General features: G+C 39.5%; 1 protein-coding gene across 6 annotated transcripts in view; it reads left to right on the forward strand.

Moving 5' to 3' along the window:
- The window catches only part of LOC114146518 (5'-AMP-activated protein kinase subunit gamma-2-like), a 30742-nt gene that overhangs the window by 5128 nt on the left and 6474 nt on the right, over positions 1-19140 (forward strand). For 3 of the 6 annotated variants that reach the window (XR_003595904.1, XM_028020649.1, XM_028020650.1), the window contains 5 exons: positions 1128-1377; positions 13240-13469; positions 15807-15858; positions 17788-17894; positions 19028-19109. Coding sequence is in view for 5 of the 6 variants with exons in the window: in XM_028020649.1 (XP_027876450.1) it covers positions 1128-1377; positions 13240-13469; positions 15807-15858; positions 17788-17894; positions 19028-19109 (721 nt within the window). In the remaining variant the exon portion in view is untranslated. The other 3 variants (XM_028020652.1, XM_028020653.1, XM_028020654.1) reach the window with 3 other exon arrangements.

Genomic DNA, 19140 nt, shown 5'->3' on the forward strand with positions numbered 1-19140 from the left:
TATGTAGCTCCTCCAGAGCCGCCATGAGCCTCTTGGCTGCTTTTCTGATTAATGTTCTCCTTGTCCAGCCTGTCAGTTTTGATGGACAGAAATGTATTTATGCTACACTTTTTCCCTCTTTTGGACTGAACAGTGCTCTTTCAGATGTTCGAATCTATGTCCCATAAACTTGATATGTCTTCAGAACTTTATCCCTGCTCTGTTTACTGTGCTCTTTGTTCATCATGATGCTGTTTATTCCCTAATGTTCTCTAACAAACCTCCGATGTCTTCATAAAACAGTTGGATTTATACTGAGATTAAATGAGACGGTGATAGATTGTTGGGCTTGTCATAATACCAAGTTTTCTGGTCGATGAATTGCTCGAGTAATTGTTGCAGTAAAGGATAATGTTGTTTTGAGAAATGATTCAAGTAACGAATTCATTATGGCATAATAATGCAAGTTCAGCTTACAAAAACAGCAGTAAACATTAATTTTGTAAAGAACCCTTAACACTGGAATTGGAAGATATTTTAAATATCCAAAATAAAACACAACAACAACAATAACCTTAATGAAAACAGGAATAAAAACCACACACAACCAAAATCATAAATAAAATAGACTCTGATGTTTCTAAACAAAATTGTCCTTCAAAAAATGATAATAAGAATGGAAATTTTCAAGCTTGTTTCAATTTATTATACAATTAATTAATTACTTGCCTTTTACAACAGGCTGACAGACTAGTGTTACTTGTGCATTTGTGTATATGTCAGTAGTAATATTTGCATACAATATCTAAAGTGTTTAACACTACCTCTTTCACAATCTGAGAATCTGGGCTTTATTACAAGTTTCACATGGGACTGAGATTTGTACACAGCTTTTTATGAGGCACCATTAGCTGTTACAGTGTAGCTGTCTAAACAAAAGCCTGTGTAAAAAGGAGAAGTGACTCAAAATGTGCCATCAGCAGACCTTGTTTCACAATAAATCTTTTCCTGACTCTTGCTTTCTTCACTTTTGTCATTTACTTTGCTGTTTCTGTACCGAGCAGCTCTGCAGCCTCTCACTCATAATGAAGCACACATTCACTTAAGTGCAATAGAATAAAGCTGTCTCTTCTTTTATTGTCTCTCAGGGGGATCGTCTCATCCGCTCAGCCAGCCCCACAAAAGGGGTTTCTGCGAAGAACCCGGCCAGCACCCCCTCAACGCCCCACTCTGCTCCGGTGTCATCAAAGGCCGTTTCAACGTCACCCAAAACCATTTTCCCCTATCCCTCCCATCAGAACGCCTCGCCCAAGTCCCCCCATCGCCTCAGCTTCAGTGGCATCTTCCGGTCCAATTCCACATCGTCGAGCATCAAAATTTTCTCCAGAACCAGGAGAGGTAAGTGGATAAGTCACAATCGCAATGAAGGCTCTGCTTGCTCATTAAATGGCACATTCTTATCTTTTTAACTCTGAAAGCAAAACACTGATTTCATGAAGGAGAAAAAGCAGTGAAAAGGAAGTTCGACTCGAGTGGGGAAACTTGCGTTACATTATTTGGGTTTCCTGCACTGGTTAAAGCCACATCCAGGTACCTGTGCTGCTTGTGATAGAGGTTATGCAGAACATGTCTGCCTTTGTCTACTTTGCACTGCTCGACATCGTGGCGCAGACTTGAAAGAGGAAACGTCCACCTCGAAGAAGAAGAAGAATAAAACCACTTCTTTTCACTGTGGTGCTCTGCAGCTAAGCAATCTCATGACGGATAACCTGTGGAGAGATTTTCCGTGTTATTGTCATCAACAGTTTTTCTCTAGGAAAAAGGAATTGGTTTGTCTTTGCTGTTTGAAGGCCAGTTTGTTTTATGAAGTTTGGCATCTCAACCATTGGAGGCCTGCCAAAGTGCATTCACCAGCTACTACTGCAGCTCATTAGGGCATAATCAAAAAAACGGGGAGAAATGAGACCGAGTAGGTAGAACAAGGCCCTGCTTTATGAAGCACAGACCTAACTGGCAGACTTTAAGCTTTCGTGTCTCCATGCATTTGCGGGTTTATCGTTACATAACAGTTAACAGCCTTGTCTTCATGGAAACAGCCCTGCTGGAAGCTTCATCAAACAGCTACACGAATGAGTCATGCGTTTTTTTGGCGCGCACATGAACCCATTCTTCTGTGTTTCCTCGCAGAGGGTCAGTTTGGCAGAGACTGGTGGAACATCTCAGCTCGGGCCAAACCTTATCATGCTCAGCTTCCTCTGGAGAACGGCATCGATCGTAAAACAAACCAAAAATTAAATAAATAAATAAACACAACAAGAACACACTGCAGCTGATTCACTCCTCCAAAGGGACCAGCTTGGGTTTATTAGTGTGATTTGCTTTGAGACGCAGCTTAATCTCTGAATGATCAGTGGAAAGTGAAATTTAAACTGAATGTCAAAAGACCGAGTGAGTGCTCATTTCAAAATGTCTCTCTACATTGCTTTGAAAAACTATTCACATCCCTTAAATTCTTCCACATTTTGTTAGTTTACAGCCACAAACTTTAGTGTATTTCACTGCAGTTTTATGTGATAGACCAACAGGACGTAGTGCGTAACCATGATGTGCATGATTAAAATATTTTTCTGATTTAAAAATCTGAAAAGTGTGGTGTGTATTTGTACTCCGGCTCCCTGAGTGAATTGGACAGATGTTTAATGCAGTTAGAGGTACAAACAGGTCTTTTGCCATTTGTCTCTACAGACTATGCTAGAGACTGAAATTTGTGTTTCTTATCTCTGTGAAATGTCTCTAAGCCAGTCAGATTGAATGGAGAGGAGGAATTACAGACATTCATTTTTAGGTAATTTAAAAATTCTGAATTGAATTTTTAGGCCTGGACCCTAACAGGACCATTAAAGAATTGCAAAGTATTGAGATCTCCATCCAGGTTATCGGCTCTAATCAGCTTCCCTATCTCTCCTGAGGAAGAACGTCCATCCCCACAGCATGATGCTGCCATCACCCAGTTCTATCAAAGAGATTATTTCATGGGGATTTTTCTTGTTAGATTTTTTTTAACCACACAGCATTTTTGCTTGTTGGCTAAAGAGTTCAGTCATGGTTGATCGTCTTCTTTCACATTAACTTTGTCCCCTGCTTAAGTTTTTAACTTATGTGCTTCCGAACTGGTCCTCTCATGGCTTTTCTACAATATTGGCCTTTTTTCTTTTTGTAAATGGCAGATTTATAAAGTAAGTAGTAGTTGTCATAGCAACAGATTCTCCTGTCTGAGTTGTGAATTTCTCCTGGACCTCATGTTACCATTGGCCCCCTGCCTGCTTCACTGACCAAAACTCTCCTTGCCTGACTGGTTAGTTCAGGTGTTGTCATTTTTTGGGAGGTTTTACACTCCAAACATTTTCCATTTTCAGAGGATGGATAGAACGGTGACGTTCAGAGTTTGGGGTTTTAAACTTCTCCACAGCCTTCTTCCTAAGCTGACTGCTCTCTTCCCTGTTCTGAGCCCTTCATAGAATGGCTGGATTTATTCTGAGATAAAAAAAAAGTGGGACTCTGGTTTCTATTTAGGTGATTTCTCTTTACATTTGGTTGAATGTTTTATTTATTTAAAAGTAGCAGAGTAAAGTGAGGCAGCATATAACACCCTGGCACATTAAAAAATGTTTCCTTTCCCTTCTGCCTCATAATTATGTACTACTTTGTTTCAGTCTACCCTACACCATCCCAATAATAGATTGTCACTTGTGTTTGTAACAAGGCAAAATGCGGAAAAGCTCAGGAAATTCTTTTCCAAGTAATTGAAAATCAAGTGGAAGTTTCTGTTGATGCTTTGCTTTCACCACAAGGGGGCGCTGATAGCAAAGTCACATTCATAAGTTCTCTCTCCAGATTGCTATGGCACCTCCTCTTAACACCACAGAAGTTTTTTTGTTTTTTTTCCAAGCTCCAGAGTTTGCATCTTTTTCACATGCCACTCAACAGACAACAGCATTGTTTTTGATATGTTTGCATCTATTCAAATATGACCAGAATGTTGCTCCATTCTGGTATGTTTCTAAATATGTTTTCCCCGTCGCCTGGACATTGTCAGCCTCTTGCTGCTGTTGCTCTTCCATCGCCTTATCTGGAAGTGACCAGACTCTCAGGAGCTCCCTTCTCATCCATGTACAGTTTCCCCCCCCCCCTTTTCTCTCCCTTTTGGTTGCCAATGTGCCTTTTGTTGTCAGTAAATAAAGCAACTGGGTAGCTTTGACCTTCTTCGTTCTTGCACGCCAGTCCTTACAAGGTATTATTATGCTTTAGCTAAGGAGAAATCTCTCCCACAATGAAACATTACTTTTCTTGTGGATTTAATATCTGCATAGTTTTTATATTTACTAAGAGTGTAATAAAATCCTAAAAGCATAAATCATTGATTAGATTTGAGCTCCAAAGTCATGTTGGCTGTTCACCCCTTGCATAACATGTTAATTGAAATCTATACTTGCCCGGTTTGAACTATTATGATCAGTTGTAGAGGGTAGGAGAGGGCACTAGTATTGAACGGCAGCTTTCTGATCAGCTGACAGAGCATGGGATGTCCCGCTGTCGTCATCTGACAGGGGGGCTGGTCTCAGCAGTCTTAAAGGTCAGGTTACAGACACCGAACCGCACAACTGTCCCCGAGCTGGGCAACCGCATGGTGTTAAACTGCAAGATCAGATGAATGCGTTTACCCCCTGACGCAGCCTGACGAAGTGACCTCACGTGATGACTGAGCGAAGCAGATGTTCCTGTGCTGAATTTACTCCGTGAGGAAGAGGGAGGGCGGGGAGACGGCCTGCCTCAGCCAATCGGCAGGGATTTTTGTGTGGACTCGCCTCCTTTTACAGCAGTGGAGCGACTTGCTATATTAGAGAGATGCCACCCACAGCTGCACCTGACAATTTACAGCGCTAGCACCTCTGACGGAGAAGGAGAGGCACCCTGATCTGAGCATCACTCTGGCTCTCTGGAATTTACAGCTTTCACATTCTTGTCTTTTATTTTGAATTCATGACCTGCATACCGCCTCCTGCTGGCTCAGCACTTACTTTTTTTCCTCCTCCTTATTTGCTGTTCACGCCATCTTATATGTTGGAGAGTTTCTCTAATTAATTCCATCAATCATCATTTTTACTAATCTGGATTTATTCTCAACGAACAAACAAACAGAGCAAAAAACAAAGTAAATGGAGTGACTTTCACTCGGGGCGGTTTTCAGAGTGTGTTCCCATCGTGATGCGGATGGTCATGACCACACTGAGTCTTGAGCCAACCACCCACTGCTTTCCATGAAGCGGTTTGGCAGCCTAAGGAGAAGCAAGAAACGAAAAGAGCAGGATGGGCTAGAAGGGAGGCATCCGTCCGAGGCTTCGGGTCTGGCCGGTAACGTTCCACACTCCTCGCTTGTCTCACCTATGATAGGATTTCCAGCTTTCTTAGATACTTTTTTTCTTGTTCTTGTGAGACTCTCATGTCACAAGAATACATTTTGCATTAAGTATTCTTAACATTGAACATCAGGGTTGCTGTTCATTTGTTAAAGTTTTATAAACTGTCATTCAGCTTTAACTAAGTCTACCGTTATGTTTCTGTATTTGGCATCAGTAGAACTGCTGCAGTGTAAGTCAGCAGTGAGCTACAATGTCTTAAATGTAGTTTAAGGACTCACTGATGCAAACAAATTCTGTTTTGTTATTAATGTTTCTGTTTTATCTTTGTGTTTATTAATCAAGATTATAGGGACTAAGAACTGTATTAGCTGAAAGAACCAGAGTACAGAGCTACAGACTACAAAATAACCAGCAACATCAATATCTCAACGGAAACTATTTGGAGTCATTATCTGCAAATCTACTTTTAAGCACAACAAGAATAGATGCACACAGATCGTACTCAATGTTGCAACATATGAAAGTGAAATCTTTTATCTTTGAGGAGCTTGTCGTTTTAGTTTGATTGACGCTTTGCTAAAAAAAAAGAAAAACTAGGCCTGCCTCATTCTGGATGCATTATGCAAGACCTTTTAGTTGTCAGCTTTTGTTTGTTTTTTCTGACACAGGTGTAACATGTTTTTGTATGCTGGTCAATCTGAATAATGCTGAATTAACTTTCACACAAAGTTACAGCAAACCTCTTCTTGTAATCACACTAACCTGGTTCAGTTTCTCTATCTTATTGCCATTTAGAAAAGATAAGAGGGCTGCAGGTTGTATATGTAATAAATGCTGTTCATGATCACCATTATAGCAACACATAGAGTTGAGGCACCACTGGTGCAGCTAATCTTTAATTTCACGCGTGCCTCCATGCATCTGCATCAGCAAACACAGTACTGGGACACGAGCTTATGGAGTTATGGCTATGTGCGCAGTCCAGGCAGCCAGCAGTTTTTTTGCTGCAGAGTTCATATTAAATATACCTTTTGTACTTTTTTGGATTATATACTATAGCCAGCATTGTAGGATTTTGATAGAACGATACAAACTGAAATCAATTAATCCGTTTTCTAGCGCCAGAGTAATTTATAGCTACTCTACTTCTTCTCCCTTCAATGTCATTTTTTTTTTTCTGTCCTGTTATCCAAGGGGAATTCGGAATAGCTGCTCCACTTGGAGCGCGTCACTAAAATGGAGTATAAGCTGTCACATCGAGATGAAGTAGATGTTTTTGGGTAACACATCCTGCATCATGTTTTTCTTGCACATTTGGATATTTAATAATAATTTGAATGATACTTGGAAAGTGGAAGTGGTATAAATAATAATAAAAAACTGACTTAAGGACCTATTGAAATGTTCTATAAATTGCAAACCACAAAATTCCAGCCTCTGTTTTGGCAAAAGGCAGGAAACTGACTGTATTTGTGACTATATTTCCAACTTCAAATGGCTAAAATTGCATATCACATCATGTGCACATGAATGCATGCTAAGATTAAAAGAATCCTAGACTTGTACCAGGTTATGAGGCTCCTAAAAATGTTTTAAAAATGGTGAAATTAGGAATAATCAACTCTGTTGATATTAACCTGCTTGGTTGTACAACCAGAAAGAGACTAGGAAAGTTAAACTCTGATGGAAGTTCTGCAGGGAGAAAACTTTTGCTCTCTGAGAAAAACACAAGACTGAAGTTTGCCAGAAAAAACACTGACAAAGTCCAGGACTTCTGGAATAAAGTTCTATGGACGGATGAGTTTGAAACTTAATTACTTGGACACCAGAACAGAGATATTTGGCAGATTCCAAATCCAGTTTTCCAGAAAAAAAACTCCCATCTATCGTAAATCATTAAGGTGGAAGTGTCGTGGTTCAGAGATGCTTTACTGCAGCAGGATCTGATCAGCTCACCATCATACATTTCACAATGAGGTCTTAATGTGTATCAGAGAGTTTTTGAGAAAAAAGTGACCATCTCTGCAGCATGACAATGACTCAAGACAAGTACTAGTTAATCCACCAAGCTCTGGCTGAGAATTAAGAGATGGAAAGCCCTGGATTGGCAGAATCAAAGCCCAGATATCCACAGATATTCTGGGATTACCTGAAATGGGCTGTACAACCCCTGAAACATCTCACAGCAGAAAGTGAGGAGCAGGGAAAATGTTCCCAAGTGTCTCATTTTGGTTTTGCACAGCCAAGCCACCATCATGTTATAACAGGATGTCGTAACATCTTTTAGAGATTAAGCAAAAAAATTAGACATTGATATGTAAAAAAATTTTGTAAAAAAACCCCAAAAAACAGAATAGTTAATGGGGTGCCCCAGTTTTTATTTCACATAACTATATGTGGGATCCCATAGATTGTTTCCCACATCAACCGGTCTCAAATAACTCTCATAGCTTTTGAATGAAGTTTATCTTTTATGAAGTTAATTGATTTGAAGAGATTTTTTTCTCTGACATTTCCAGGGAGTTTGAACTGCAATCACGAAGGAAAGGGAGGAGATGTCTTAGAATCCTTCCAGATTAATATTTATTTAAAGAACAGTCTAGTGGTCTCTTGACAAGTGGTCCTCACCATCCTCTTTTTCCAGCGCTGCTGACAGAGGAATCTCTGCACAGCTGTTTAATCTGCCCTGATGGTCATTGTGGGCGAAACAGAGTTGGTTTATCTCTCACGGCGTTTGATGATTTTCCACCTTGAATTGCTCCAAAGAAAAATTAGACAAAGGAAAAAAAAGGCCTTCAAGAGAAGACGAACAAAGCAAAATAGACTTTGCTGGATTTTTTTATTTTTTTTTGAGAAATATATTGCAACCAAGTCAGTGAGGCTTGATAAATCTGATTTGTTGAGGCTGTTTTCTGGTGTCTCACTGTCAATGCCATTAATTAGCAGTATAATAGAAGTCACCTCCTCAGGATGTCATCAGACAATGATCACCTTGGAGTTTCATGAATGTGTTTTCATAGAATTATTACTCAGGCAAGGCCAAAATCCAGCCTATTTTTGCAAATCCTATTTACTTTTCAGAGAAGAAACAGTTCCAAGCCTCAAGATAACAGTATCTTTCTGGCAGAAGGCAGAGGTCTAATTCAAGGTGTAAGGGATACACAGAATTTCTAAGAAACAGAACCAAGGAATGCTCTCATTTCAAAAGCTTGCTGTGCTCTAAATTAGTAGATGATTAACTTTAGGAAATATTGACATGCATCTAATTAAGCACTTATCACAGCGGCTACAATGTCATGCACACTGCATGATTTAACAAACACAGAAATGTTATCTGTGGATTAAAAGATTTTTTCACCTCAATCCAATGTCACGATCAACGTCGTCTTTATAAGACCTGATCAGAGCATTAAATCTGCAAACATTCACATCTTTATCACCCTACAAATTTCATAAATTTTGACACGGTAAATATTCAGCATTGGACCTTACAAGGATTTTACATGGACTTAATTAAAAGAAAACAAAATGTTTATCCGTTGTGATCTGTTGTTCTTTTGCTATTATCAGAAAATCTGACACAGCTGCAGATTACTTTAACATAATAGAACAATGGAACAGCTGTGTGGAAAGTCAGAAAAGCCCCCCTTATTTTGAGAGACTAGTTTCTTGCTTTATTTTGGCTCAGCCAGGATGAGAGGGGCACAGAATCCACATATCGTAAAGTCCAGTGAGAAGTTTGCACAATCTATGATGGTTTAGAATGCCATGTCATCTGCTGGTGTTGGTCCACTGTGTTTTCTGAAGTCTGCAGTCAATGCAGCTGTCTACTAGGAAATTCTAGAGAACTTCACACTTTCATCTGATGATAAGCCATAAGTAGTTGCTAATTTTATTTTCCAGCAAGAGTTGACACCTGTCCACACTGCCAAAGGTACCGGAAGCTGGTTCAATAGCCAGTGTGTTCCTGTTCTTGATTGGCCAGCAAAATTCCTCTAATCTGAGACCCATAGAAGATCTACAGGCGGTTATCATTAGGAAGATGAGAGACAAGAGAGCCAGTAAAGCAGATGACCTGAAGGCACCTATCAAAGCAATCTGGGCTTTCACTACACCTTTGCAGTGTGCAGAAGACAAGAAATATTGTCTTCTTGACTCGACACCACTTCAGTCCTTTGATCCGGCACTGCAGAATCAGAACCTCCTATTGTTAGACAGCATCCTTTGGGATTTCATCTTCTGCATGTGAAAATTAATTGTGGCCTATCAGAAAGCGTCTTGGTACTTCTTAGTAATGCTGTTTTGGCTTTTTAAGTGATTATTTAAAATCTGGTTATGATACTGTTTTTATATTTATGTTTATTCTAATATGGGGAAGTGATTTAGTGTAGCTGACATATGACTATAAATTATTAGTAAATAAGCCACAGGAAACCCTCCTGTCTTTGCCCCAGTTTTAACTAGTGCATAGAACAGCTGAGATTCATTCATAGTGCAACATTGCTGCAGAAGTTTGCTCACTGAGTGGCAAATAAACGACTGAAGGCAACTTTAGTTGCCTCAGTACTGGACTGTATTCAGATGGTAAGTTTCATATTGCTCCAAGAGTCAGGACTGTTCAAGGGCTGAGAGGATCCACTTTTATAGGTGTTACACTAACACATCGTTGCTTTAAAACGTGTTAATACAGCCTGGGTACAGACCAATGCAAAACTGCAACCAAGATGGATTTTGTGATTTAAATTGGAGCTGCTAAAGACTTTAAGACAATAACATTCACTAATAGTTTTGTTCAGAGATAATTTGCTTTTTCGATTGCAATTTTTGTGCTGTTTATTGTCAAAATACTGTAGCTCAGGAATATTATTTTGTAAGAAAATGATTTGAACAGTAAATTGCTGCCAGAATGATTATAATCTCGTTTAAGAACTTTTTCTAGTCCATCTAAGCATCCAAACGTTTTTTTCCCTTATTAATATAATCAACTTTATATATGTTTGAGAAGCTGAAATAATGTGCTCATCTATATTAGGTAGACCTTGCTGTTAGTTTTAATTAACAGCCAACATTAAAGCATAACACCTTGGTTTGATTAATTTTTTTTTTTTTTTCAACCTTAAAAATCATTGTCGGGTCTTCTTTTGTTTTTCTATACAGTTGTGTCAGAATTGATCTCCCCTTTGATAGCTTTATAGTTAAATTAGATGTTTTTTTTTGCTTTGGATCAGGATGAATTCTTTACAGCAATGCATCCATGTCCCATTTCCCGGCTGGTGCCTAACTGTCCTCTATTACCCAGACAGATGAGAGGGCTCGCAGGCCCGCTGTTATCTGCTCCTGTGGAATGTGCCTCAGCAGCGTGGCTAAAAAAAGACGGCTGCACAGCGGAAGCTGGGCACACCAAAGAGGCCTGCTCGCCAACTAAATGTCAAGAGATAGTGTTAGAGGGGAAAATAATCAGGGTCTGCTTTAACTAAAATGTTTCACGACTTAATATTATGATGTTTAAGTTTGTGTCTAAATATTATTTTAAGCCGCTCTCTTTTGCGGTACAGAAACTTGAGATGTTGCCTGAACTCACTAATATCCAAGTGTTTAAAGTGTGTATATCTGTCATAATTAAATAAAACTAAACTCCCCTTCTTCAGCTTTTGTCATTAAAACGGTTTCCTTCAAAATTCAGGGCTAAGAGATTGTAATGTGAACCATGTAGCCCACGTCGCAGCTTATTGTCAGGTCTCAGAAATATGTCACGGGGGAGCACCCGTAGCAACGTGAGGGTCGCACGTTGCCCCACGCAGGCTTGCCAGGCCTGACATGAAAGAGCATGCAGGCTGTCATGTGATAAACGTCCCCAATCTGACGAAGCCGCTGCGTCACAGACAGCTGACCGTTACATGGGAATTTAAAGTCGCTCTCTCAACAACAGGAGGCAGCATCTCCCCCTGTCGTGATTTATGCTCAGTTAATCCATTGTTGATCGCTTTTTTGTTACATCACTCGCTTGCATTTGTTTATGACCTGACCTTTGAACTCCCAAAAGCAGATTTTTCATGAAAACAATCAGGAGGATGCAGGTTTCAACAGCTGCTAGTACACTGTAGTGTTGATGCCTTAAAGAAAACATTGCAGGTAATCAGTTTGCTAAGGCACATTATAAACATTTTATTTCTGCTAAAATCATTTAGACAACAATTATAGTTGTAGCACAATGTTATTTTCCAAACCGAAAAGAATTTTAGTATTGATAAAAATTAGTAGCGTTTTAAAATAGAAAGTTAATATTGACCCAGATCTGTCATCCAAAGCTGTATTAAAACTGTATTTAAAAAACATAAATATTTTTATTTAACAATGTTTGAGTTCTGCTGAATTAGACTTAGGTATGAAAAATCAGCTGCGGATACACGGCGACTCAGGAGAAAAAGGTATATAAAGGAGATCTTAAAAAACTTGGGGGGAAAAAGGGATTTTACTAAAAACTAAAAAAAAATAATAGTTTAACATTTGTTTTAAGCAGATAGGTTGACCAAAGTAGACATTTAGATTGTTCAGACTTAGTTAAAGCTTATGTAAAATTTATTGGTTCTGTAAGAAAAAAGCAAAACTTAATCAGAACAGTTGTCAAATATTGCAGAGAAAGAAAATACACCAATAGCGCCAACTTGTGGTCAAGTAGAGATTTTATGACTTGCTTTTGCAGAAGATTGTGAGGGTAGCTTGTTTTATAAAAAAAGACTCATTTTTACTGAAGTCCATTCTGAGCCTGCAAGCGTTTATGTCGGTTCCTTCTGATTATTTTTGGTTTACAGATAATGAAAGCAGATGATAGAACTGTTAGAAAGCATGATTTGCTCTTTTCAAGGTAGAATTTTTTTTGTAATGCCCATGTTGTGATCTACACAGTAATGGGAAAAACTGCTGCCTGAACAAATGTCCAACTGATATTGACACCTTCCTCAAGGACGGTAAGCCTTAAGAAAATGGCCATTCACAGAGTGCTATTCCTACTATACTTACAGAAAGTTGAGTGACATCTCAGCAGAGCCACTTGCTGCTCACCTGCATTGTTGCTTTAATTCATCCATGAACAATATTCAGCCTTCTTTGCCTTTGAACTGTCTTCTGATATTTATGCAATTTGGAGCAATTTCATACACAGAAATGAGGTGCCCCTTTCTTTTAAACATCTAGTTTACATGAACATGATGTCAGGGGTACAGAGGTTAAGTAAGTCTTGTGATATGGGTTGTGTCCAATCATGTTTACTTCAGAAACCTTATTACTGCATTGCTTATTTATATTCTTCCTGTTTTGGTTGAAATTATTCATTAGGTCTTTCTTCAATCTTATAGGCAGAGGGGAGCACCGATTGCTGTTTTCTGGCCAAAACCTAAATTTTTGGTCTGAAATGTCACTAAATGTAGCAAGAAAATCGCTGAGTTAGCAATAGCAGGGTGACTATTGTTAACTGCAAATGTGTAGAAATAACCTGGTAGGCCGTTCTGTCAGTCAAACCTCTCTCAAAGCAGAGGAGGAGAGTGGTTTATTTTAGACCTTTGCTGAGGTAGATAAGATTGGTGGATAATATCGGCTTCACATGCAAGTGAAGCATGTGGAACCCAAAATTGAGGTAAATCAGTTAGTCGATAAATCGGTGCAGTAATTCTTAGATATAGTATTTAGATAATTGATGGCCTTCCTGGTTATGATGGAAGCACCTCTGCAATGCATGTCTACATTGTCACCCAGCCTTGTTTAAAGGAATAAAATGGGTACAAATGTAAAGAAAGAAAAGATAAGATGACTTATCTGTTGTGAACCTTATCTCTCTCTGCAGCTTCTGGGCACGCCACACCTCCCACCACTCCAACCCAGGCATTGAGCCAACCTGTGTTCAGCCAGGAGGCCCAGCAGCAAAGCGGCCCAAGCCCAGAACGCTTGGAGCCCGGTATCCGAGCCCGCTTCCTGTTCACGCCCCCGGACACAGGACAGCGCCTCAGCCTTCCCTACACCAAGCCCCCGATCCCATCAACCAGTCCTGTGCCACCCATCTCTACCTCACAACATGTGAGTCATGCTAATGACTAATGACTTTGTGAAGTAAAATTGATACTTCACAAAGTCTGTCTTTTATCTGTTCTATGAAGCAGAATTATTTTGTAATTATCTGTGACACCCAAAGGCCAAAACTAAAATCAGATGGCAAGGACTCTTTTGTAAGTTTTGGGGAAATCAGCTCGAGATAAATGCAGTAATTATCCTACATGGGTCATGGGATGTTTACTCTAACTGTTTTCCCTTTTGGATACACAACAGCAGCCTTAAATGCTTCCTGTCTATGACTCATGCGCTTCTTTCCTCAGACTCATAAAAGTTTATTTGGTCAGTGGTGGCGGTGAAATCCGCCAATGCAAATCTCAAGCTCTGTTACTTGAGAGCAGTTCAAGCGAGAGACATCTGTTGACAAACAGGACACCTTGTGACTGTTTGTAATGGCATGACAAACAGTCATGAGATGTTCCGCTTAGTTTTTCCCTAGCTATGAAGGGGACACAGTATACCTGTGGTAGAAGGGGCTTTGTTCTTACGAGCAAAACTAATGCTGAACATCACGCTGAACACATCAGCCCTATGCTGACATATGTTGGTGTCAACTTCATGCTGTGGGCATACCTTTCCTCAGCATAGTCTAGGAACGAAGTCATAGTTGACTGAAAGATGGATAGAGTTAAACTCAGAATAATACAGCAATAAAACCAGTTAGTCTGAGACATGCAGCCAATGGTAATGTGTTAGACTGGCTGAAAGTACATATTCAGAGATATTCTGCATTAAATCTATTTCACAAAGAATTGGTAGAAACATACCCCAAAGGTTTTTGTGGTTGTAATTCTTGCAAAAGGGTTGCTGAATACAGATGTTTTTTATTTTTATTTTTGCATTTATTGGAATACTTTGAGTTTTTCTATGTCATAAAACTGATGGCATGTTGTCAGAACTACATGTTCAGCGTGACTACATGTGAAAACGTCCAAGGCTTTAAAACAGTTACAATGTGCTTTCTTCTTTTCTCAAGCTGAGTTAGCTTTAAGGTATAATCAGCAGTTTGACACAGTATTTCATATCTTATCTCCTTTGGCTAAAGATGAATTACTGATAACTCTTGTGGCTTTGGAATAAATTAATATCTAAAAATTTGTCTCAACCCATCCGCCTGCAGTGATGGTGGATTGCAGCCAACCAAGGTGAATCAATATTTAACTACTAACGCCTGAAGACTTGTGGTTCCTCTCTGAGGCCTCAAAAAATCTTAATGTTATGTTATAATTCACCTTTCGTCATTTTAAACTTTTGGTGCAATTCGCTGAATGGGTGTGTGCCTCCTAGAGGCTTGCTGTAGTACAAAGCAGGCCACATGCCTGGCGTGGTGCAGCAGGATCTGATTTATGACAGTGCAGGGGAGATTTTGGCTGGAGAAGTGCTGTGTCATCAATACAGAGCACCGCTGGGGAGACTGTGGAGCATCCCAAAGCAGGTGTGGAAGCTCCCCTCTCCCTCCTGCTGCAGAGAGTTGTTGTGAAAGTGCTTGGCAGCACATAGGGTGGAAAAACGTGCATTAACAAGCAGACTTTGCCTATGCTAATCTCGCAGCATGACGCAGCATATATCCAGCTGGGCCCTGGAAGAGATCTAATTAACCCACTTTGTATTACACGATGTCATAGCTATGCTATCGGGAAGATGTTTCGTAGATCTAGGTCGTGTTTGTTTCAAGTAATGAACGCTTGATGAGGCATCACCAGCTTCTTGCTGCTAGGCAACGGGAAGGATTTCCTAATATGGTGAGGCAGCCAGGTTGTCGTGCATGGAGGGGCGTGTCGTCAGAGCGCGGAGCTTCCTGCTTTTTCCACCCGCCTCGTCCTTCGCTCGTTTCCATTTGGTGAGCTCCCTTTGACTTTTTACGCGTTGGACGACGTCTAAAGATCGTTTGTTGTGTCGGCGTTTAATTTACACGCGTCTCTGTAAACAGTAGCGGCCCCGCACCCGCTCCCCGCTGCACCAAATAGATCAGGACCGATCCACTGCGTGTTGTTCAAGAGGGGGTGTGTTTGCTCAAAACATTATGCGCCGCTGAAGATGTATGTTTTTGCCAGGCTGTCTGCTTGTACTTGGCACACTTGGGGGTATCTTTGAGGCAATAGACGCCTCTCAGCTGTCTTGCTCTTGCTGGGAGCTTTTTTTTTTTTTTTTTTTCTCAGTCGGTTTGATCTACCATAAGCTGCAGGGAGGGAGAGTCGGCGTCAGCCTGCTGCTCACTACCAATTTACTGCAAAGTTTTTTGGCTGTGCGCTGAGCCGCTGCCGCGCTCCTCACTCCCAACTTCTTTCCTGTTTTCTCCCACAGGTCTACGGCTTATTCGAAGGTATGCTGGAGAAACTTGAACTAGATGATGATGGTGAGTGTCTCGCTGAGCCTGCGCTGCTCTCCATTTAACGCCGTAAATCTTTGCTTTAACGCGGTGCGAAAGTGTTGGGATCTAGCAGGTATTGCAGTTGTTTCCAGTTTCATGTGTTGGTCCAGGCTTAAAAGGAAAGGATCTTAACGCGAATAATATTGTAAATCGTCTGTTCAGAATTGTTTACGATATATTTTTACACTGTACGTTGAAGTTTTAAAGATACTAACTAGTTATTTTAGGTACAGATTTAGACTCCCAATACAAACGCATCTGGGTAAGAAAAAATACGGCGTTCACTTACAAGATTTTACAAAACCCACATGGAAATAACACCAAGTTCTTATGTGTGCCAATGACATCACTAGAGGCAGAATTAAGATCAGCTGGTATTGGTAAACACTAAAGCGGATGAATGACTGGACTTATTTCCACTTAAGTTCTGAAAGATTTGAGCTGCAAGGTGTTAACCCTTGCAAGTATGAGTCATGGCTTGGTGGGTTAGAAGATTTGACAGGACAGGGGCAATGCATGCAGTTTGAACAATTATTTAGCTTACACAAACTTCAGACACATTCAATAAATTAGAATACTATTGAAAAGTCTTTTTTTTTCAGCATCTTTATCACTAAGTGAAACACTTTTATATAGATGAATTAAACACCAAATGTTTGAAAGCCTTTATTTCTGTAAAGGAATCTAATTATGGCTTTTTGTCCACATTTGATGAAAACATAACCTTTTGAATTAGATTATTACATCAGAACAATAAAAGAAAAAACATTTTAATGCAGAAATGTATCCTTAGTATAAAAAAAAAAGTTCAATACCTGGTGAAAGTTTTCCGAAGGCTGCTTTTAAATCAACAGAACGAGTCTCATCAGAGCTCATATTCTAATTTATTGAATATAAACGTACTTAAGGAGAGATTAAGCACAGTCAACCTAACTCAAGCCCGACCTAACTAAGTCAGGCTTGAGTCGGGTTGATTATTTTCAGCAGAAGTAGCAGTGCATGCAGCAGTCCTGCATCAAGCCTGGGCATTTCTGTCTCCCCTATTCTTCCCTGGCAATGTCAGATTTTCCCAGCATCCATGCAGGATTCTCACATCATATGGCTAAAGCCTTTAGCTGCAGCCATGCACAATACAAGTAATCTCTTAAGAATGAAGAGTTTGATATAAAAACAAGAAAAATGCAAATGTACATAATAAAAATGACACTAATCAGATGCTCTATACCTTATTATGTCACAATAGGCGCAGGTGTGTGTAAGCTTATTTTTCAAGTGATATATTTAACCTGATATACAACAAAAGTAGCAAAACAAGGAGAAACCCAGCTGTAAAACATTCTACATGTGACCATCAAGTCATATCTACAGTTTTGTTGTTACAGAAAAAGCTTGACTAGTACCATTTTTAAAATAGAATTTAAGCACCGTAAAATGAGTATTACTGAACTGAAGTAATACAAATAAGGGAGTATATTATAAGACTGCTTACATTTAAAATTTTTTCATGAAATAGAAAAGTCTTAACTTTGACAAAATGTCTTACAATCTTGTAAAATGAAAAAACCTTCATTAAAAAATGTTAACTTCTGTCATTTATTCACTTTAGTAGCTTTATGTGAGATCATCAAATATTGAAAAACAATTTTAATGTTGCTCGCTCTCACTGCTAAGACATTGAGACCCCCCACAAGGACTTTTTCTTCCCAAGATTTTCCACTGTTTGTTTGTTGTTGACATTTAAAGCAGTGGGTAATTATCAGTAAGCCGGAGCAGGGAAGTGGCTGTAAGTGGTCCGTTTGCTGGTAATGGCTGTTTTGTGTGTGTGTGTGTGTGTGTGTGCATGCATCGTTTCCAAGCTGTCATTACGCATTCCTCAGGAGATTTTACCTTCCTTACAAAGTATTTTTCTTTCAGCTGCTGAACCCGAGAGTGATATTTACATGCGCTTTATGAAATCCCACAAGTGCTACGACATCGTCCCCACAAGCTCCAAGCTGGTCGTGTTTGACACTGCGCTTCAAGTTAGTATATTTTTCTCCTGACTTGAAACGCATACTCTAAATCCCATAAATACCAGTTCGGTTTCCATTGCTTTGAAGTTTTGTTTTGGGAATAAAAACAGACTTCCGGGTTTAGTTAATGTACAACAAAATGCAGAGAGTTGACCTTAGAGCATTTTCTGTTAAATGTTTCGCTGTATTGCCATGAAGCTGTTAAACAGTAATCCAAGGAGAGTAGGACCTCGTTGACTTGTCAATCTTTAACCGCTGAGAGTTGAGATTGCCTATCTGAAGGTGTTGGAAGATCAACCCAAAGACATAAAAAACGCAATTCTTGTGTCCTCAAGACCAAAAACTATGTTTCAGCCCCAAGTTTTTGACTATTTAATTTGCCATTTAATTTGTTTGTTTTTATGATTAATTTTGTCATGATGCAGTCACATTTTTACATTAAACATTTATTACATTGAACAGTTGCTCTTTTTACTTTAATAACAGAATGGGTAGATAAGTCTTTGGTTAGTTTGTTTTCCTGAAATTGGCAGAAAATCTTGAATGTCCTTACACAAGTTGGTGACCTTAAACTCAACCATCCTTGGGTTGTGAAGCAGAACAATGATCCATTGCAGAGCAGCAAGTCCATTTCTAGTGGCTCAACATAAGGGTTTGTAGCGACATAATCAAAGTCTGGACTTGATTGCTCAAAAATCTTCCACCAAGCAATTCTGAAAAGAAAACTGAACCAGGATTCCTCCAGAAAGAGATAACAGACCCAATGCCAGTACTCTGAACACTTGATTGAAGTTGCTGATGTTAAGGGTGGAAGAGCCATTGTCTGTTGTTTTTAGTGAGCAGATTCTTTTTTCAAATAGGTCCAGGCTGGTTTGGAAAAGAAGAATTATAATCCCTCACAAACTAAAATAATTCTGAACAACCTCCTGTTTTTAAATGATATTTAGTCACATGACCAAATCTTCTAGCTGGAAGGAGATTAAACAAAATTGCTTTACATCATTTGAGCTCAACCTGAAAACAGGTTCTTTTCATACCTGAAACTAATAAAATGACAAAGAGATGAAGTGACCAGCATGTGGCATATGTGTGTTTGGCAGTGTGTTTATATTAGATAATTAACCTTTATCATTTCTTGGCAGGTTAAGAAGGCATTCTTTGCCTTGGTGGCTAACGGTGTGCGAGCTGCTCCTCTATGGGACACAGAGAAGCAAAGCTTTGTGGGTAAGTACAATGAAATGTGTCAACTAGGGCT

The sequence above is a fragment of the Xiphophorus couchianus genome, chromosome 6, assembly GCF_001444195.1.
Source record: "Xiphophorus couchianus chromosome 6, X_couchianus-1.0, whole genome shotgun sequence".
Lineage (NCBI taxonomy): Eukaryota > Metazoa > Chordata > Actinopteri > Cyprinodontiformes > Poeciliidae > Xiphophorus > Xiphophorus couchianus.